The 21,488-nt window shown below is 52.4% G+C and overlaps 1 protein-coding gene across 4 annotated transcripts in view; it reads left to right on the plus strand.

The window, feature by feature from the left end:
• DCP1B (decapping mRNA 1B) overlaps window positions 1-20,982 on the plus strand; it is a 51,008-nt gene extending 30,026 nt beyond the window's left edge. For 2 of the 4 annotated variants that reach the window (XM_049694843.1, XM_049694844.1), the window contains exons 4-8: window positions 6,592-6,658; window positions 8,735-8,876; window positions 14,004-14,132; window positions 15,846-16,523; window positions 18,491-20,982. In XM_049694843.1, coding sequence (XP_049550800.1) covers window positions 6,592-6,658; window positions 8,735-8,876; window positions 14,004-14,132; window positions 15,846-16,523; window positions 18,491-18,931 — 1,457 coding nt within the window. In that variant the 3' untranslated portion in view covers window positions 18,932-20,982. The remainder of the gene's footprint in view (window positions 1-6,591; window positions 6,659-8,734; window positions 8,877-14,003; window positions 14,133-15,845; window positions 16,524-18,490) is intronic. The other 2 variants (XR_007470275.1, XM_004279124.4) reach the window with 2 other exon arrangements.
• The last annotated feature ends 506 nt before the right edge of the window (window positions 20,983-21,488 follow it).

Below are 21,488 nucleotides of genomic sequence, written 5' to 3' on the forward strand. Positions count from 1 at the left end.
AGACTGGTCTATGGTAGCACTGTTATAATAATAAACACACAGAAAATGAGAACATCAGTGCCCACGCAGTGCTGGATCAATAGAATATACAGCCCTAGGGAGCTGATGACAAAATCCCATCAACATAACTTATGCCTAAGATTATCAGATGTTTGAAGCAAAATAAATTCTGAGTGAGATCAGGAGAATAAAAGGGATGATGTGAGGAAACCCTGTGCTGCGAGCCGCGGGTAAGTTGTAGTCGGTCCCTGGGGAGGACCTAGCACGTCTAGCCTGTGACGTTTAGTTAGGCCAGAGTAGTGGCGACCATCGTGTAAGACGGTGCAAGATCTTGACGTCTTGGATTCCGGCTCAACTCAGCAAATGCCTGTCGAATGTGTCACATGCTGGTCATTATGCGTTCAAGTCCCACCCTCCAGGAGCTCAGGTCTAGTGGGGGAGCGGTTCGGCAAACACTTAATTATGACATATGCTTTTTTTTTTTTTTTTTTTTTAAGTCCAAAGATGTGCGAAAAACTATGGGAGCAAAGAAGCACTTGAGACTGTTTCCCCCTAGAGGAGTCTTGAAGGACAAGGACTCAGGGCGGGAAGACACCTTAGGAGCCCACGCTTGTTATTTGACTCCTGGGAGATTTGGGGATTGACCAGCAAGATATGGACAAATGAAAATATAAGTTTAAATGACCAACAAAACAGAATCAGTTGTTCCTTTCTTTTTTTTTTTTTTTGCGGTACGCGGGCCTCTCACCGTTGTGGCCTCTCCCGTTGCAGAGCACAGGCTCCGGACGCGCAGGCTCAGCGGCCATGGCTCACGGGCCCAGCCGCTCCGCAGCACATGGGATCTTCCCAGACCCTGGCACGAACCCGTGTCCCCTGCAACGGCGTTGTTCCTATTTATTTTTATTATTACCTGCGACTTTTTCTGCTTCCTAATTTTTTTTAATGTTTATTCACTCTGTTAAATCTCCTAGACTAAAGCAACTTTCCCCTGAAATAAATAAAATTAGGGAGTTAGTATATAATGGAGAAGATCCCACGTGACCTTTCATGAACCTGAGGGCAGTAGCAGACTTTAAGATTTCCATTTTGGGAGGATAAAGTCCCCTGTGGAGACTTGAAAGGTCTAGTGACATAACATGCATTTGTTAGAAATGAAATCTTTTTTGAAAGATAAATCCATCTTTTTCTTTGGAGATAATAAATTCTCATTTATAGTTGGAGATTAATATTAATTTGATACAAATTAGTGCAATGCTCTAGTACAGAGGCTGCTTCTGTTGTCATTGTTTATGGCATTAACTTTGTAAGGAAGTTAATTTATTTAGCAAGAGGGAGGCTGTTCTTACTTCACAGTATTTGTTTAGGTTTTCTGCTGTTTCCCCCAAAATGTTCATGAGTATTAGCCACGCATAAAAGAGAAGCTGCTTCCCATCTGCTGTGAACCTTCCAGTATTTGGAGATCATGGGACCACTGATTTGTGAGGTGCAGTTAAACTATGTCACATGAAAAGAACCAGACCAGGGGCCAAAGATAACAGTGCTATGTAGACTCTCGGGGGCCAGCGAAGGTTTTGTTTTACAAGATCGTGTCCGTGTTTGGTCAGTGAAGCTGAGGCAGAAGGTGAATGAAAGAACGTTACTTTAAAGGCATTAAAGAACACGCCGGAGGAAAGCATTTTTAGTGCAAAGCGTTCCGAACGGGGTAGAAGTACCGGGCCAGCCCAGAGCAGCCAAGCTCAGCCCGTTTCCCTCCCAGCTGTGGATGCCAAAGCTGGCCTCGCATCCCCTGCACTCAGACACCGCGCTTCTCGCGTGCCCTTCCTCCTTCCTCCCTCCCTCCCTTCCATCCTTCCTCGGGACCTTTTGAGAGTTCACATGAACCTTAGGCTAAACAAGATGGATTCGCATCTCTTATAACCAAGCCTACAAATCATGCAGACCTGAAAATTGTTTTCATACTTTATGTATTTCGTTTGTAAGGGTGGGGGAGGGGCGTATTTTATGGAAACAGATTGAACCAGGAAACATGACTGTGGCCATGAGAGAGAGACCACCCTCCTCACTAGTGAAGAAAGTGTTTGAACCCCACACCTGCGCCTAACCTCCAGCTCTGACATTTTATGCCTTTCACTTTCTAATCGCTTAACTATCTTGCGATCTTTCGGAAGGACAGTAGCTGTGTGTGTGTGCTCACAACCAGATGCCGGTCACCTGGCACCACCCGTGGGGTTGAGCTACAAAAACCGGGACGGGGTCAACGGTACAAGGAATTCTGTATCCGAGCAAAGTCTCAGAAACAAGTGTCTGACCAAACACGTGAACAGGTGGTGTTGGCCCTTCCACTGGGATGATTATTCCACTCATTTGAGAAAGGCTTCGTGAAGAGAACGGGGTCTGAAGGGATTTGGAGAATTTTGGCTTATCCTTAAGTGCCCAGAAGAGGTTTGTGTAATTTACACTGCCAGGTTGCCATGGCTTTCCTAGTGAAAAGAGAGAACTTAAATGCCTTCTTTGCTGCCTACTGACTAAAAAAAATATATTTCCTATCCTTCTGAGAGAAATTACTGAGATTATTTTTAAAGAGAGTGAGGGCGGGGTGGGTTGGGGAGCGGGGAGGAGAGCATTACCGAGTCAGACACCCTTATCCTGCCTACGTAACTTCAGCTACAGTTATGTCTTATCTGCTTGCTAACTGTATGGCGATAGGCCTTGCATTTTAAAGTTGCACAAATAGTAGCATGAGTATCGTTAAAAGTTTGCAAGCCGGGGCTTCCCTGGTGGCGCAGTGGTTAAGAATCCGCCTGCCAATGCAGAGGACATGGGTTCGAGCCCTGGTCCGGGAAGATCCCACATGCTGCGGAGCAACTAAGCCCGTGCGCCACAAGTACTGAGCCTGTGCTCTAGAGCCCACGAGCCACCACTACTGCACCCGTGTGCTGCAACTACTGAAGCCTGCACACGTAGAGCCCGTGCTCCGCAACAAGGGAAGCCACTGCAATGAGAAGCCCGCGCACCGCAACGAAGAGTAGCCCCCGCTCGCCACAACTAGAGAAAGCCTGTGCACAGCAATGAAGACCCAACGCAGCCAAAAATAAATAAATAAAATAAATAACTTTTTAAAAAAAATTATAGTCATAAAAAAAAAAGATTGCAAGCCACCTTCATGATTTGGAGTTGAAAGTTATTTGAAGTCAAATATGGAACAAATGACAAATGTCTTAAAAGAAGAGATTTATAGAAATATTTGTTAAAACATAAACTAGAGAGGTAAATCCCCAGACAGCTTCCAGAACGAACTCACGCACCATGCCAACGAGAGTCAGAGATTTCCCGATGAAGGTGCATCAAGGACATTTGCCATTCCCTCTGTGACCCTCTCAACTAGCCTCTGAAAATCTGATCAACTTTGGATTTTGCTGCTAGAGACATTAAAAAAGCAGAAACTATTTGTATCAAATACCATCAGCTTGCTCTCCCTCGTGTCTGTGGTACCTACAATATTCAGACATGAAATCTAACATGGAAATTTGCTTTCCTTATCTTTCTTGCGGAATTAAGAGGAAAATAGATGTTAATAGATGGTGTTTTAACAGATATGATCAGGCGATGGTACATTGCCTGTTGCCTCAAATATTGCTTTTTTCAACCCCAGATCTCCAAAGCATGACGTAAACCAGGACAGGGCAATTTTAGGCAGAATTTCACAGCTCTGCTATTGAAGTCCTGTGTTCATCAACAGGAAGAAGATTGCCCCCAAACGTGTTCTTAGCGCGGGGAGTCTCATGTGGGCATCATTAGGTGGTTCAGGGTCTTCCTATTCTTTGCTCCACTGTGGGGTTTCTTACCTCCAAGAGTGATGTAGGAACAGCTGAGCTGAGCCTCACACACCACAGTGCCCTTAAAGCCCACCTGGACCTCGGCGGGGCGGCTGGGCAGCGGCCGGTACCCAGGCGTGGTGGGTGGGAGGAAGGCTCGCAGCATGGTGGGTCCCAGAGCACTCAGAGCACCTCTGCTGGTCCCGTCTCGGCGCCCCGCGAGGCTGTGCCTCGTGTCAGGTGACGGCGATCACTCCAAGTTTGAGAATGCCAGAACCACACCACCTTCCCCAGTCCTTTTCAACCTGGCCGTCTTCTTTCTTCCCTGCGGCGCCTGCTGCCCACCCAGGCCGGCCTCGCCCCGTGGCCGCCCAGGAGAACTGGGGGTGAGACGTGAGCGCTGTGTCCGCCCGTCGGCTCCTCACCTCCCTGACGGTGACAGGCTCTGGTTTGCATGGGCCACCACCAGCTGCTCCAGTGCCCCTCGCTCAGGACAGAAATAGGCTTGTCCCGGCTGGAAACGTGCGCCTGAGAGGCGGGAGCTGCGGTGGAATGTGGCTCCTCTCTGTGAAACTATTTTAAGGAGAAAACGTTAGGCCCAGTTCTACCCGTTATCTTGCTTTGCTCTCAGGAGCCAGGACTGTTGGTAAATCTGTTTCTCCTCCTTGACTATTTAAACTGTACATTCAAACTGCATATTAACTGGGGTGAAAAGAACCGTTTCAAAATGACCCCGTTTTAATCTTAAAGTCACGTTGCTTTAGAGATAAATGGTCAGGTCCTAAGGAAATCTCCACAGTGTCTCCACAGTGTCTCCGTGAGGCTCCCTTCCTCCCCTTCAACATCTGAAAGATGCGTTCACAGCATCTTCCCCCTCCATCTGCATTTCAGTTTTCTCGTAGTAATAACATCGTCAAACCGCTTTTCTATTTCTATCAACAGTTTCCTTGGCATCCAGTCCTTATGAGAACCTAGTTCCTTATGTCAAATGCCACAAATGTGTAACATCCCCCAAAATGGCACCCAGAATATTTCTACTTATATGTTCTACTGAAGAGACACAAATCGCTGTTCTTCCCCTGCTACTGGGCTTCGAATTTCTTAGTTGTGTGTTTCTCTCCCCTGTTACCTCTTTCCTGCTTTGATAGTTTTGGGAAGTCCCATCTCCAAGGAAAGGAAGCTTTCACTCTAACCAAAGAATAGAGCAGGATCCTGGTTTTGTAACGAGGATTAAAGCCTCCAAAACATACAACGTCTTCAGATATTTTAGTCGCTGAATGTCGGCGATGCGATCCACTCTCGCTCAGGGGAGCACAGAGCAGGTGGGTCGGCGTGTGGGAAGCTGTTGGGGCAGCTGGCGCTGGGGATTAGGGTTGATGGACCGGGAACGGCCTGGAATCGAGTTCTCAGAGACTCGCTTAATGATCTTGAGATGAAAGAATTTCTTTCTGATATTAAGGCTCTCAGCGCATAGGCTTTAGAACGCAGACGTTCTTTTCTCCAGAGTATCCATGTATCAAAGAGGAGTATGTGTGTGTGTTTCTACGAGGACACAATGGTTCCATCAAGAAAAAGCTGCCCCCCCCCCCAGCACACGCAGGTGAGATAAAGATTCCTGGTGCTCGAATCACACAAGAAGTTGACGCCATTGCCCCCTTTAGGCAAGTTGATAGTTCAAATGTATAGGGTCCTTTTAAAGACATCTGCTTAACACAGCACTAAAGCGACATCTCCGGTACCCTTTGATTTCTGAATCTTGACTAACAAGAAGCAGAAACGCCCACTGAGTCACTGGTCAGATGAGTGGGGGGAAAAGTTGTCAAAAGATCACAGCTGTTTTAATGACCAAATTATAGTCATATAATTAAATATTTTGTAAGTTTAAATTTTTAAAATAATTTCTTTTAAAAATACGTTGGTTTTCATCGCCCTACCATAACGTGGCAGCTCTTTCAGTGAAGTGTTTTTAACATGTATATATAGTTAGTGTATTATTTATATGACTAATGCCACCAGATCCTCCACTAGATATTTATAAATGTATTTTGGACCTGTTTAACCTTTGCTATAAAAATGACCTAGACAGGCACATATTAAGGTATATAATTTGTTTGAAAATTGTTAAATGAATCAGTGGCAGCTACGTTATGCCACAGTGTTCTTTCACTACTAAATCATTCAGTCAGAGTTGCACCTCATCTTTCAACAGTTGTAAATATTACGTGCAGACACTTTGAAGTCAGAGATTGATGACTGCATTTTGTTTTTCCTGCACTGTGTCCTCACTTAGGGCTTTCAAAGCCAATCTTTCAGTTACTAACACCTTCCTGGGAGGAGGGGGAGGGACGGAGGCTTCCAGGCCTAATCTGTGCTTCAGGTCTCCCATACTTAACAGAGAAGACGGAGCGTGTGTGGGTGTGCGCCGGGCCTGCGGCGGCAGGGACGTTTCAGGGCCGGAGCTTAGAGTCGAGGCTCGTTTTCAGTCTGTTCATCCATTTAAGAAGCACTTGCCACGTGCCTGCTGTGTTCAGGTGCTGTATTTTTAAGGACAACATACTTCAGTGTGTGTCTGTGTGCGCGTGTGTGTGTGTGTGTGTGCACATGCGTGTGTTCTCTGTGGGCCTAAAAAGCCCCAGTGCGAGGTTTTCAAGCTTGAACTCCAATGACTGGTTTCATTTATTCAAGAAGTATGTATTTCCCTCAAGATGGAAAGTGAATGTCTTTCCATTTTGTAGTTTTGAAGATGCTCATGGTTGGTCTGATGTGTTTTTTTCAGTGTCCATTTATGGAATTTGGTTTTACGACAAGGAAGAATGCCAAAGAATTGCAGAGCTTATGAAAAAGTAAGTGCTGCGGGCTGAGTGTTTGTCAGGACCTGGTGCTTTGTATTTCTAAGTGTACGTAGCTACGCTGTAATCTAAACAGAGCACGTCTCTGACAGCAGTCCTTTTCGCCGTGGTTAGGAACACATTCACCATTACTTAATAAATGAAAAATAAACATAAATGACAATGTTTTACATTTCCACCAGGTAAGATTTATTGTGTAGAAGGGTTCCCCTCATTTTTCCTGCACGTGTGCAGAATCTATAATATGAATTTTTCCAGATGGTAGTTCACCTTAATATTATCCTCCTTTGTAAATTAGCAGCTTTCTCCCTTGGAAAGGCATCAGTATAGCTCAGTGAAGAGAACATTCAGAGCCCTTCTAAAAGGCTGTCCCAGATTCTCTGGGGTGCCCACATCCTTCCTGCCCTGAAATCTGCCCGTGGGGCTCAGACCTCCCTCCCTTCTGACCCTGCGAGGGCTTCGGAGAGTCTGTATTTTCAGTTCCTTTGGGAGTATCTGAGCTAATACTGATTTAGTGATCAGTAGACAGACCCTCTCTCTGTCTCTCTCTCTCTCGTTACTAGTCTCTTTTTTTGTTAATCTCACGAGGCCTTGTGATTCACCCCAGTCTGCCCTGGGGGAAACTGAAATGACTGTGCCTGTCCTGCTCTCGCTGCCCTGAGGACCCCGAGAGCAGGCCCGGGTCAGCGCGCCGTCTCCTCTGGGATCCATCAGCCCCTTTCACGGGTCCTTGAGCCCCAGGCCTGCTCGCTGGGACGCAGTTGTTTCCCTGCACTTATGCAGATGGTTTAGAGCCCCAGAAGGAAATGAGCTTCCTGCACGTGCTGGATCTGACCCAGGACCGGACTCGGCCGAACACAGGGTCTGCCTGCCGCCAGCGCGGAGTCGACAGAGCAGCTCCGTCTGCAGAAGAACCATTTTTCAATTTTAAATCCCGGGTCGAGGAACTGGCTAGAGAGTGACCCCAGAATATGGAATGTGGGGGGGACTGTTTATAAATAGGATTGATTTCTGAAAAGCCTAGCTTGTGAGAGCCCGTTTTAGGTAACTGCAGGTGGTGATTAGGCTGTGCTCAAACTGGCATTTACCACCATAACAGCGAGTTCCTAGAACACCCATGTTATTGTAAACTGTGCAATGGATGACGATAGCAGGATCTCACGCAGATTAAAAACCACCCCGTTGCCCGGCCAAGAGGCCACGTAAAGACTGTCAGATTCCCCGGTGATTCCTTCACAGCCGGGGCTGGGAACTGGTCGTGGGTGAGCAACAAGCCGCCGACGTGTGTGGATTCCCTGCCCGTCCTCCCTTAGAACTGAACCGCCCACCGCGCCCTCAGGTCTCCTTCCCCGTAAACGTCGCAGCGATTATGAAGGAGCGTGGGCTGCAGTCAGAGCCCACGCAGCGGGCAGTGTTCCCCTCCGCCGCGCTGTGGCACGGAGGCGCGACCTGGCCCCCCTCTGTGTTGTTTTCAGGAAAGCAGAAGGCGCTGCTCACTGCTATGTTTTCGTACCTTCTCCCGGGGTGGAACCTTCACTGTGTTTCTAAACCACAGGATTCGAGGGGCTGGAATCAGCCGCGCTTTGCCTTCAAGGCCTTTGGAACCAGGGGCAGGCGCCCGATTTGCCGTGCGGTTTGCCCAGGGCTTGAGATCCCTAAATTGGGTTTCCTCAGCAACACACGAGTCCTTTCTACTGCTCTCAGTGAGGAGTTGGCAAACTTTTTCTGAGAAAGACCAGTAGTGAATACTTTCGGCCTTGCAAGGCCGACCGGTCTCCATCCCAGCTGCTCAGCCCTGCCCTGGCTGTGCGACAGCTGCCACAGGCCACGCGTCATTAACTTTCTGTACAAAGCAGGCCCGGGTGGGGGTGGCCTTCCCCACTCTGGAGGCGTCCGTGTGGGCAGTGTACTCGGGGCCTCAACTCCCATGTTTCTTCTTTCAGTTCCAGCAGTCTTATTTCTAACGTGATTATAACAAGACAAAAACAACTGGGTGAGAACTGGATGGTTTCAAAAACCGGTTGTGTTGAGTTGGCTTTTCTGGTGTGGCTTTCCCTTCCTTTTTTCTAGCCTCACTCAGTACGAACAGCTGAAAGCGCACCACGGAGCGGGGGCGGCAGTGGGAGCGTCCCCCGTGGGCCTCGGCTCGGGAGAGCGCAAGGAGGTGGACATCCTACGGATGCTCACCAAGGCCAGAGACGAATACGCGAAGGTGAGTCTCGTCTCCCTGCGATGCGTGCTTAAACTCCACGGTGGGGACCTGCGCCCTGAGACGGACTTGGCGCCGTTCCTCCCGTCAAACAAAAGTGCAGGAGAAATACAATCTTTATCGGCTTGTAGTAGGCTGAACACTGTTTGCTTTTAAGTGGATTCAAAGGCAGCCCGGGAAATCAGTAACCTTCATATATACAAATAGCCTCCAATAAGAAGACCCCATTGACAGCAGCAACAAATTAATATAAAATTCTTCGGGATAAAATTAACAAGAAATGAGCACAACCTGTGTGGAATAATCATGGCTATCCTTGGTGGTACCAGGGCACTAGCAGTAGGAAGGACATCCAACCCCCTTCCTCTGAAAATCGGCGGTCGGCGGAAAGAGTTAAGCATTTATCCTGCCTGGGCAGGGGCACCAGATAATCCAGGTTGAGGCGGGAAAGGCCTTCTCCACCACAGAGCTCCAGCTGTTAAATGTGGACGGAATGACAGAGCCTAAAGCCCTGGTGGAGTAACTGAGTCAGGCCCGGATCATCAGTAACGTTCGTGCTGTGAGAAAGGCGGACGGAAACCTGACCACGGGCGGGTCAGGCAGCCGCGCACAGCGGCCGAACGTCAAGTACGCGGCACGCCTGGAAGTGCTCCTGCCAGAAGAGATGATCCTGAACCGAAGTCTTGAGCGCTAACAGAAAATGACAGGGGAGGGGAACAGGGCAGGTAGAAACAAGTTAAATGACACCAGGAAGCAGTCAGAAAGGCCGTGTGCGGCGTGCGCTCCTCGGGGACAGCCGCCAGGCTTCTGCGCATGCCTTGGAGGCGGGGTCAGAGGCCGCACTACTGGACACAGACACCCCCGCGGGCGTCTCTGGGCGAGTCCCGAAGGTGGTCAGCGCTGCCCGCCCGAGGGCTTGTTGAACGAATGTGAACAAAGCGCGGTGTCGCCTGCCCGCCCTGTCACGGCCCCGACCCAGTTGCTTTCTCCCCAGCTTCGGCCAGTAACAGCAAGGTCTGGATCCGCTTTTTATTTTGTTTGATTCTTCAACAGCCGTGAAAAAACGTCCCAGTGACTTAATTATACTTTACTAACTGTACTGTGTCAGGCGCTGTGAAGATTCATCTTAAGGCGCCATTTTTGCCCTCGAGGAACTTAGGTTCTGTGACGACGGCAATAACAGTGGCCAGTATAGATAAGAAATGCAAACGCTGAAGAAAAATTTTCTTTCTTCTCCCTCCCTCCTCCCAACACACAGACACAGACGCAAACACACATACTGTATTGTTTCTATTTTATGATGTTTTGACTTGTTGAAAGTCTAGCTGGGGAGAGACTGTCCCTCCCCAACCAGCCAATTCTCTGAGATGCCAGAGGCCTAGCCAGGAGGGTGCCTGTGACCGGCAGACCCAGCCCTGTCTGCCCGCCTACCCCGGGGCGAGAGTCCTCCGCCCCCGTCGTATCAGGGCCACTCCTGTCATCTGGAGCCCCTGAAATGATTCAAACACGCCCGTCCTAAAGTGCAGAGACCCCGGCAAAGGCTGCAGCCTTAGCTCTGCCCTCGCTTCTGCTTCCCGCCCGCCCGTCACGAGGCACCCTCTGCAACAGGGGGCCCTGCGGGGCTGCTGAGCCTGTCTCCAGGCCCGGGGATGGGAGCGGGTGATGCCCTGCTCCCTGAGCCTCTGAACGCAGAGCTCACGCACACTCAGGAGTACCGGTGCCCGGTCCCGGGGACTGACCTCGGGCCATCACTTTGTACTGTACCCACAGCTCGCAGTGTTTCTCTATTTTGTTTGCCCTTCAGAATCGACATCTCCTTCGAGGCCCAGGAAGAATGCCGCTTCTTACAGGGAGTTTTCCCAGATCTCTTCACTCAGACTGATTGTCCCTTCCACTGCACTCACCAGTGTGTTACCCTTTAGAATGTATTTTGTTCTTCCTCATTTGTTACACTCACGGCAGCCTCTCCCGCTGTGCATAAACTTGTTGAGGTCGAAAGAACGTTCTATCCGGTTGTGACAGTGTTGACATGAAGGGAAGACAGAGGTCTAATCAGTGTGCAGACTCTGCTTTTCTATAAGTTCAAATACATGTCATATGCATAATGTTCATTGCTCCAACTGTGCGATAGATAACAGAAGAAGCTCTTCCTTCCGCCGTCACAGGCCAGGTGACACCACATCACATCCAGAAGTGGCTGCACGGTCCTGTGAGCCCTGGTCCACATCCTTCTCGGTTTCTCACCGCCCAGAGTGTAAGCCCCGGGCCCCTCCGAGCGCCCTGCCACGCGGTCTCGGGTGACCCTTCCAGCCTCACTGCCTTGGGCTCCCACTGCCCCTGCAGACGCTGGGAACTCCTCCCAAACAGAGTGACAGTGTTGCTTCCCGAAAGTGCCTTCCCGCCTCTCCGCAGGCTGGCCCTCTCCTCCCTTACGTACCTGGCGACAGGTGACGTCTCTGAAGGCCTACTTCCCGTGTTCCTTGTCCCTCGTGTGGTTTCTGATCTGCCCACCGGGTGTATTTGCCCCCGAGGAGTCCCCTTGTGCGAGGAAGCCCTGCTTTATCCTTGCCTTATGCAGTGTCATCTGCTCTCCCAACACACACGGACACGCCAGACAGTGTGGGGAACAGGAGTGGGCCGGGCCCCAGGTGCAGGAAGGGGACATGGAAACACAGTCTTTCCTCAGGATTCTTGCCGCGAGGAAGTGGATTTCCTGCTAGCGGAGGTTTTCAAGAAGAGACAGAATGATGACTAGCAGGCATGTTACAGAAGAACCTCACTGGTCTGGATGCGTGTTAACCTGAATGACCTCTAAGGGCCTCTCCAACTCTAAACCGCGTAAATGTGTGAAAATCCCAAAAAGTAAGAGGAGGAAGCATTTGGAGCTGGAGGAAGATGATACGGATAAAGTGAAGCCTGGTGACACAACTTTTTACGCAAAGTTAATAAAGTAATTTAAAAACCTTGTTTTGGCCGGTATTTTATGTTTTCTCCCCGAAGAAACAACTTCCTGTGGCTCTGCTGTGAAGTAGCAGTGCTGTGACTTGGGGCTTCCTCCTCCCGGTTAGGCTCGGGGCTGGGGTGCAGGTGAGCGGGGGCAGCAGCCGGGCCAGAGCGGTCCTGGGCCGCGGGGCTACGTGCTGAGCCTTCAGAAGTGGACTGTTTTGAAGAATACGTTTATACGTGTGTAACTGAATCACTGCTGTACACCTAAAGCTAACGCAACATTGCAAGTCAACGATACTGCAGAAAAAGAAAAGAAAAGAATAAGTGGACTGTGTTGTGTTCAAGATGATTTTGTGTTTTGTGGCCTGAGGCAAGAATGAATAGTTGTCCTCTAGCTATGGTTCTGACTTACGAAATTAAAGAAATTACTGTGTCTTTTGATGTTCACTGAGAAAATTCAAGCCTATAAGAAAGAAAACAAAACTACCCATAATCCTACCACTCAAAGATGTCTGCTTTTAACACTTCTAGTGTACTTTCCCCCCGACTCTTCTCCCCTCATGGCCACGTGTTTGTGTGATAACACGGGCTCATGTGACGTTGTTGTTAAGGCCTCGGGTACTCTCAAGAACCCATTATACTTTCTCCAACCCTGCATGTTTTTCCAAGTAGTTTAAAGTGTTTGGGTCGAGAGAGGCATAGAAACTTGGACAAGTGGAAAATGAGCTGCAGACTGTCGAGATCAGTGGTGTCTCGTCTGGGCACCTTCTACATGACAGTGAAGCCTCATTGGTAGGTCGCCCGTCCTAGTGACACGGAAAGCAGCTTCCGGCCATCTTCCTTGGGGGTAGCTGTCTGCGGCCCACACGAGCGGGTACACAGTGAAGCAGTCTGCAACCCAGGGTCCCTGCACACAGGCGGGGCCACTCGCGGAAGTGAGCCAAGCGGCCACTTTCTCTGCGCGGCCAGCCGGCGGTAAAGGCTTTTCACGCCAACATTTTATCAGTGACTGTGTGAGGCTACACGCTTGTCTTGCGCTGGTGATCCACATCTTAGAATCCAGGCCAGTGGGTCCTGCAGCCATCATTCACCTAAGAATTAGAAATGATATTTTATGACTCATAAAGTGATTTCACGTGCCATTCAATACTAGTGCCAAATATACAAATTATTGGCAGAAAATAATTAGTCCTTTGTGCAGTTAACTTTACAAGCCTAAGTGAGCGTGGTGGTAAACGGCCCCAGGCGCCTACATCCTTGAGTAGAAAATACAGCCAATAGCCATAAAGCACACCGGGAACCATGGGACCCCAGGGACAAGGTTGCATTCGCAGCCACTCCACCTCTGGACGGTGAGGTGTGTCCTGGCCCGACGGCGCAACTGTGCAGCTGAAACTAACAATGCCGCGGAGTCCACGGTGCAGAAGGCCGTGTTTTACAGTGAGTTTTATTTGGTGTTTCAACCAGGGAAACCCAGACATCACGGCTGTGCCCTCTCTGTTACGAATGCCACTGTGTGAGCGATCGCAGGGTTGGTTAGATTAACGTGTGATAATGACTCAGGGTTTGAAACGATGAGGCCTGTCTCTCGTCTCTAGAGATTCTAGTTTGTAGCAAGTGGCTCCAAACACTGGGATTTAAATTACTCTTTAATTTAAATTAAATGGCAAAAAGCCATTTGTTAAATAGAGACGATGTTAGTGATTTTTAAATCAGCGGTTTGGGCCGGCTTGACGTTCTGGCTTGTCGACTAAAAAGGGCTGGTTGCTGTGAGGACGCAGTGCTGCAGCCTTCAGTCAACTGCCAGGCGCGCGCAGACCCCTCCCGCGGCCCAGACGAGGCACCGAGGGGGCGCTTCCTCCACCGTTTATCCCGGAAGGGCAAGCGGGAGACCGCGGCTGCTTCCCGGCGACCCGCCGCCTTTCAGGCATCCACGCGTCTCAGGGCCTCCAGGTCCTGCAGGCCGAGGCACGGAATTGCACAAACTAAGAAAAATCCGACCTGAATTTGACTTATACTCAAACGTAGTTTATATCAGAGGAGAGTAAGGGATTTTCCTTTGTACATGGAGATCTATTTTTTTTTAAGTACCAACTAGATAAAATAAAGAGCAAGAAGATGCGTTCTTTTTAAAAGATTAAAGCTTCTTCTACACCAAAACTGAGGTTCTTTTTTCCATTTCAGTGTAAAGCCTGTCCTGAGCCCAAACAGATCAGCAGCTCGTCCGCCATCTACGACAACCCCAATCTCATCAAGCCAATTCCAGTGAAGCCCAGCGGGAGCCGGCAGCAGCGCGGCCCTCGGCCCGGCCAGGTGCACAGCCCTCTGCTCTCCGCCCGGGCCTCTGTGGGGCTCCTGCGGGACTTGGCCCAGAGTATGGTCAGGGCGTCAAGGCGGGGCCGATGCTCTGCAGGTGCCCTAAGGTCAATCCAGGAAAGAGAGATTCCAAAGAAGAGATGTTGTCATGGTTAATAATTTACTCTTCCTAGAAAGGGGTTGCAGGTTTTCCTTTTGGCATTTCCCTGACTCTGTGCTCATCCCTTGTGGACTTGAACTCCTTAGAGGATAATGTATTCTAAAAAGACAGCAACCTAATATCATGTCAGAGCTGACGGGGCCGTTACACGTCGGGCTGTATTCTTCCGGGGTGGAAAGCTGGTGTCCCACGGCCCCTGAGGGAGCCGCAGCCCACGCGCCCCCATGGTGCCAGGTCTGGGGCCAGGCGCTGTGTGTGTATGGGATTCCTGGTCTAAGGACTGGTGTCAAATCCCCCTTTAGACCTCATGGCTTGTCATTGTTTTTGCATCTAAGATATAAGCATGACAGCAGTTTCTGTGTGAGCGTATATATTTTTCAGAAGAGTCCAGCATCAGCAGAATTGCTGAGCTGCAAGTCCCATCACTGAGTGTGGCTGCTTCCAGTTCTTAAGGTTATTCCTCACTAAAGGTTTTTTTTTAAAGGGAATTGGTTTAAATCAATTTCAAAAAAAATGAACATGGGGCTTCCCTGGTGGCGCAGTGGTTGAGAGTCCGCCTGCCGATGCAGGGGACACGGGTTCGTGCCCCGGTCCGGGAAGATCCCACATGCCGCGGAGCGGCTAGGCCCGTGAACCATGGCCGCTGGGCCTGCGCGTCCCGAGCCTGTGCTCCACAACGGGAGAGGCCACAACAGTTAGAGGCCCGCGTACAGCAAAAAAAAAAAAAAAAAAATGAACATGGACACCAAAAACATAAAGACTGGCTAATGCAAGTCTTATATTGAATTTTGTAAAAAATAAGTCTTTTCTAATTATCTTTTAGCTTCTGTTATAAGTTTGCTTTTCATGGACATTTTTTATTTTAAGAGAGAAACCGGAATATGTTGACTTTAGGAGAATCTCATGTTTGCTTAGCCCAGCAAGACAGAAAGCAGCAGGGAAATGCCGGATGACACAGGGCGGAAAGGAAGCGGGTTGGTTACCAGCCAGGGCGGCGCAGGAGGGGCTGGGATTGGGGTGTCACGCATCTGACGGGTTGTTATCGCTACCGTTACGTAGCTGGAAGGATCAAGTTAGACTAAATGACGTAGGTTTCTTTCCAGCCCTCAATTCCTACAATTCTGTGGAATACTACCAGGAGTTCCGAAATGCTCACGTTTCTGCGAATCCTCAGTGTCTTCCTGTACTTTGCAGGGATGGGTGGACTTCCTGTGGAGGAGACCGTTTGCCTTTCAGTGTCTGTAGCTTGTGCCACAGGGGTCCCCAGCCTGTGAACCCCGGGCCCAGCAGGGATCGTGTGTCTGTGTATCAATCAGCAGATACTGATCATATAACAGCCGTCCTGGGGGTGGGAGGGAGAAGGCAGTGAAAATTTTTGACATTAAAAAGCAGGTCCCACATGTGTAGAGTTTGTCATCACTAAGCTTCTTCATCCTTTCTAATTGACTCTGTAAATAGAAGACATCATCGGGTAGGTAAATAATGTCTCACTGCCCCCATATAACCAAATTACACGTGGCCCCATTTTCACGCGTGGTTATTTGTTCCAGACCTTAGACCCTGAACCCCAACACCTGTCCTTGACGGCCCTCTTCAGGAAGCTGGACAAAGCTACGTGTCACGAAGCCGCGCGGCCTCCAAAGACCCTCCACCAGCAGCAGCAAGAGAAGCTTCCGCTTCGGCAGGGGGTCGTCCGCTCCCTGTCCTACGAGGAACCCCGAAGATGCTCGCCCCCGGTCGAGAAGCAGCTCTGTCCCGCCATTCAGAAGCTCCTGGTCGGGATCGCGGACCTGCAGCCGCTGGCAGAGCTGCCCGAGAGCCGGCCCTGTAGAGACGCCGCCCGGCCGGGGTCTCCCCGCGGCCCCGAGGTCTCCCGCCGCGTGCACGGTGCCCCCAGGACTCAGAACCCGCCGGACCAGCTCCAGAGCATCCCTGGGGCGCCGGCACCAGACGCCTCGGCCGAGACGCCGGGGCCCCGGGCACTCCCGAGGCCAGCGCCCCCCGGCCCTGGGCCCGGCCGTCAGCCCCTGGGGCCCAGCGAGGTCTCCCCGCGGGAGCTGCTGTGGAAGCTCCAGGCGGTGCAACAGGAGCGGCAGTTGCCGGCGCCCGGCCGCCCAGCGCTGGCGGCCAAGTTCCCCGTGGCCACCCCGAGCGCTGGAGCACGGAACCCCCTGGAGTCCTGGAGGGACCAGACCCCCAGCGCGGAGCAGCAGGCTCCCCTCCTTCAGGTAGGCGGCTGCCGGCCGGGAGGTGCTGCCAGGGCGCGGGGACGCGGGCCTCAGCCCCGTCCGGTCTGCGCATCGCGTCCCGCCTTCGCCTCCTGCCTGGAAGGGAGTCTGGCCTTGGCCCAGCAATCTGGGAGCTCCTCCCTGCAGAGGCTTCATTCCTACAGTTAAACCTTCGTGCGACGAGGTTTGACGTGGCTGTGGGAAAAACCCAAATCTTTGACCTCGGAAACCTAGGGTCTGAAATCATTTGAAATCATTCCGGGGATGCCAGACACCTGACCTCGTCTGGTGATTTCGGTCCACAGTAAGTCATTGTGCGTTCATTATCCAGGCCGGGCTTACAGGCGCGGACTGCGTGCCCCGCCCCTGCCGCACGTGGTCCGTGCAGCGGAGGAGCTGGGTGCCCCGCCCCTGCGGACGCCGCGCCCGTGGGCGCTTGAGGCCCGCAGAAAAGCAGGCCACCGACCCCGGAAGGTGCAGCCTCCTTGTCTGTCTGAGCAGGTGTAGCTTAATGAGGGTCCGGAGAGGCAGAAGGCTCTCTCCCGGCCCGCGACACACACACCGGTTGCCAGAGAGGGGAAGTGTTTAATTCTTAGAAATGTTCTGTCCCCCCAGGGAAGATGGTTCTCTATAGTCACTAATAACTTAGAACCGTGAGAAAACCGAAAGCTTTTCCATTTTTTCACTGCCTGTGGGTAACATCCGGAGATCTGACAGATTTTTTTTTTTCCATTTGGATTGGTACAAATTCACTGAAAATGCATTGGGTTTAAAAATTAGGAAGTTCTCCCTATTTATGACGTTGTCCTTCTGTCGTGTTTTGGCAAGTAGCTTACGACAGTGCCTCAGACATCTCTCCCTTTTTGGAACAGAGACCATGGGTGTGGAGCACAGTCTTCATGTATGTAAGACGGTGCGTCCGAGCGTTCTTGCCTGTTACTGATGAAAATCTCAGATCTGAGTTCCTGCCGCTCTGGAGACATGGCTGTTCCCCGCCCTCATCCTCACTTCACTGTCACAGTGTCCCCCTTCTTCTGCTTTTGCCCCTGCTGATTTAGATGGGACCCTAGGAAATCGGGGCTAATCATTGGCCATCCGCCTCTGCAGGCAGGTCCCCTTCCAGTGCTCGCGGGGTGCAGGGCCGCAGTGCTCCTCTGACTGCCCCTCGCGACGGCACACAGGGACAGTTAAGCAGACCGCCCGCCTTCCTCCCGGCTACTCTGTGCCCAAGACGACGCCCAGGGAGCTTCTGAAACCACAGCAGCTCCTCATGGCTGGCCCTGTGCCGGTTCTCACGAGCCCCTGGGCTTTGGGAGGCTAACAGTAGCGCTCTTCCCTCTCACCTGAGCTGGGGACAAGTGGGAGGTGGCTGTAAGCGTCAGGTGGGTCAGATGTCGCCTGCACAACTGGAAACACTATTGGGACCCCTGGTTTTAGGCCTGCTGGCCAAGAGAGGCGGACAGACCCGCCCAGACAGACGGGCCACCTGCACGCCTGCAGGAGTGGCCCCAGGGCTGCCCCCGAGACCCGAGCACAGAGAGTCAGGAGGTGGGGTGGACAGTGACCCCACCGCCTGCCCGCCCCACCGCACCAGGCGACGGGGCAGGCGGCCACCGGTGGGTCCCTTACGGCGGAAACTCGGGGCCACAGCCGGGAGGGACGCAGACGGACAGCCCCGGCGGAAAAGCTGGGGTCCTGGCGTGTGTCCCCAGGCGATGACAGGAAGCCAGAGAAAGGAGGTGCTGCTCAGAGCGCGAGCTTTGCCTGCCGTGGGGAGCATAGTCAGGACAGCAGGCGCCAGCCGCCGGTGCCCAGGAGGGAGGAGCGTGCAGATGAAGGCTGGCCTCCCGTCGCCCTCGGCCCTGGATGGTTAACACTGAACCCGCTGTGTCCTCTGCGTTCTCTGCACCCGCCCCGTGCACGAGCCACCTCACCCACCCGCCCGTCGGCCCGTTTCCCACCTGCAGGTCCTCTCGCCCCGGCGCGCCCCGCCCGCCGCAGGCCCATCTCCGCTCATGTCGCCACTGGTGTTCGCGCAGCCCTCCTGGGCCCCACCGCCAGAGAGGGGCAGCGGGCTCTTGCCCCCGGGAAGCCAGGACCCGGAGGCCACCCCCAGCGGCCCCCTCCTGCCCCTGCAGACGCCGGAGCCCCCCAGGACGCCAGGCAGTGCCCTGACCAAGCCGCAGCTCCAGGAGGCCCTGCTGCACCTCATCCAGGTAGGAGGGCGCCGCCTCCCTCCTCGGAGGCCTTTCCCAGAAGCCTGCTGCCCTGCTGGTGCCTGTGCCCGCCTCCTGCTCCCCAAGGGCAGCGGCTTACCCCGAGACCTGCGCTTCTGGGTGCGTTTCAGACACAGCGTGGCTCTGGGCGTTGTGACTTCAAGTGCCACCCGGCAGAAGAGGAGGAGGTGAAGCCGCCCCTGGGAGGGTCCCGGGTCTGTGGGGCCGTCGGGAGCCAGTGGGGAGTGGAGGGGAGGGCTGCCCTGAGCCCGCGGCAGTGCCCAGGCCGCTACTCGGGGAGGATGCAGCTGGGGCGGCAGGAATGGCTGTGACGACCACGGCATGTTTTATAGATGACCTTGAAGCCTGCCAGTGAGGACAGGCTGGGATGGCTTCCTCGTGCCCCTATGAAGTAATAAGGGCGATGACACTTGTACAGAGCTCTGGGCCGGGCACGGTGTTAGACACCAGGACGCCGAGGCTGAGGGACTGGCCTGAGGTCACCAGCAAGAGCAGAGCTGGGGCTGCAGCCTGGCTGCCGTGCCCCTTCCCACTGCACGACGGGGCCGGGAGGTGGCAGGGCCCACCCCGAACGCGAGACAGGCTTTGCAAAGTGCAGCGCGCTCACCCAGACGGACCGCAGACACCCCAGCTCACGTACTGAGGTATCTTTTTCGCAGACAGTCCGTAAGGTTTTTGCTTGAGTGTCAGGCGACCTTGAGAGCGGCCAGCACTTTTGCTCTGTCTCATCCTACTCAAAAAGACAGTAGTCGCCGTTGGTAAGAATGTTTCTTTAAAGGTAACGTATTTTAGAGAGAAGGAATGGAATGGGGACAGAAATCAGCATCTGAGTGTGAAAGCAGGGTAGCAATCTGCTAAAGATGGACGAGAAGTGACCGCACCTGACTAATTCATAAAGAAGGGTCTTTTCCACCTTTTCTAGAAGCCATTCATGAGAAGTTCTTGAGGACTTAGGTAGGGCATCTGTAAGCTCCTTTTCTGTGAGCAATAAACAAAAAACTTGAATGTAAAAAGTTCCACATTTTTCTGGCTTCTTCCACTTAATAACACTGTTCCAAAGATGTCTGTGCAGTCGTGGGGACCCCTAAAGTCCGGAGCAGCCCCTGGACCTCGCCCGTTAGAGACCAGACATCGTTCCCTCCACCCGGCCTGCGCTTCACGCTCCCCGTGCTTTCGGCATCTTCCCCATGAGCTGCTGGGAGCCACTCAGGCATGCGGCTTTGCTCTCTGCCTGCTGTTAGGACACAGGCTCGTGCTCGGAGACTTTGCAGGAAAGCCAGGGTAGCCTGGCTCCAGGCCAAGCGGGAGTGTGAAACGAGCCAGGGCGATAAAGGACGGGGTGGGAGGGAGCCGCGTCTCCAACATCAGAGACAGAGAAAACCGCCGATGGAACCGTGGTTCCCTCGGCCCGAGAGGGGCAGGAGGGGCCCAGAGCCTGCAGTCTCACCGCTGCCGGCTTGCCCAGGCCAGAGCTCTCCGTAGCTAACGGGGGTGGTGCAGGGGGGTGGAGAGGCACTGGCTCTGGCAGGGTACCAGCCAAGCACGTTGCCAGGGAAGTCTTAACTTCCGCCCAACAATGAAGGCACCCCTTGTGGGCGACTCGGGGGCCTCTCAGAGCCACCAGTGACCTCCCAGCCAGGCTCAGAGGACTGAGCTGGGTTACGTCCTCCCCGTGCAGCCTCCTGGGGGCCCCAGGTCTCTCCACACAGGAGGCCAGGCTTCTCGGGAGCCGGCCCGCTCCGCGCTGCCCCGAGGCTGGTGCCCGCCTGAGCTGCAGGCCACGAGCACCTGCCGTGTCCCAGGCTGGCCACCGAGGACCGGCAGCTGACCCTTCTGGCCTGGCCTGCAGCCCCACTGACTGTTCAGCTTAAAAACTAGCCACTGTGGGCACGCACAGGTGGGGAGGAGAATCTTAGGATCAAGGTGCCCGTTCAGCCCCAAGACAGAAGGCCTCTCGTTTCTGCCGGCCAAGTCACATCCCCTGGGGCTTTTGTGTTTTCCAGAATGACGACAACTTCTTAAATATAATCTACGAAGCTTATCTCTTCAGCATGACACAAGCGGCCGTGAAAAAGACTCTGTGAAAGCAAAACATTTCAAGACTGATCTCCAGGGCCTTCCGGCTCGAGGTCTTTTCAGGTCACATGTTGTTTCCCTAAATGTTTCTGCCTTTTTTTTAAAGTATGTCTTATATGAAATAAAATGCTTCAGGCTTTTTTCAGTCACGCAGTTTTTTCATTACATTCTTCAATGCACCTGGTACCAAGAATTGAGTGGGTAGGAAAAGTCCTTTGCTCGTATCACATGGTAAATACCCAGCTTAAATGATTTTTTCTTACATGTACTGGGCCGTTTCTAGATGAGTTCTCTCTCTGTGGGAAGGGGTGTTCTGGGAACGTGGTTTCTTTCTTATTAGCAGCCCCGGTTATTTCTGGAACTCGGAGAACGTGCCGACCGCCAGGTGGCGGTGTCAGCCCGTGACCACTGACGTGCCTCGCCAGCCTCTTGCAGACAAAGTAAACCTTTCCTTTGTAAACATCCATTGGGCCTTCGAAGGGAAATGATCTCTAAAGGTCCTTCTCGCCAGTTTCCAGGGGGAGTTGTTTAGGGGTCCACAGATGGCCCAGATTCCCAGCAACACCGCGTCTTGTCCGCTCCTTCCGGCAGAAGCCTGCCTGCTTCCGAAGGAACGTTTCATCATTTTCAGCAAAACGTGCTGAGAGGAAGG

The sequence above is a fragment of the Orcinus orca genome, chromosome 11 (assembly GCF_937001465.1).
Source record: "Orcinus orca chromosome 11, mOrcOrc1.1, whole genome shotgun sequence".
Classification (NCBI taxonomy): Eukaryota; Metazoa; Chordata; class Mammalia; order Artiodactyla; family Delphinidae; genus Orcinus; species Orcinus orca.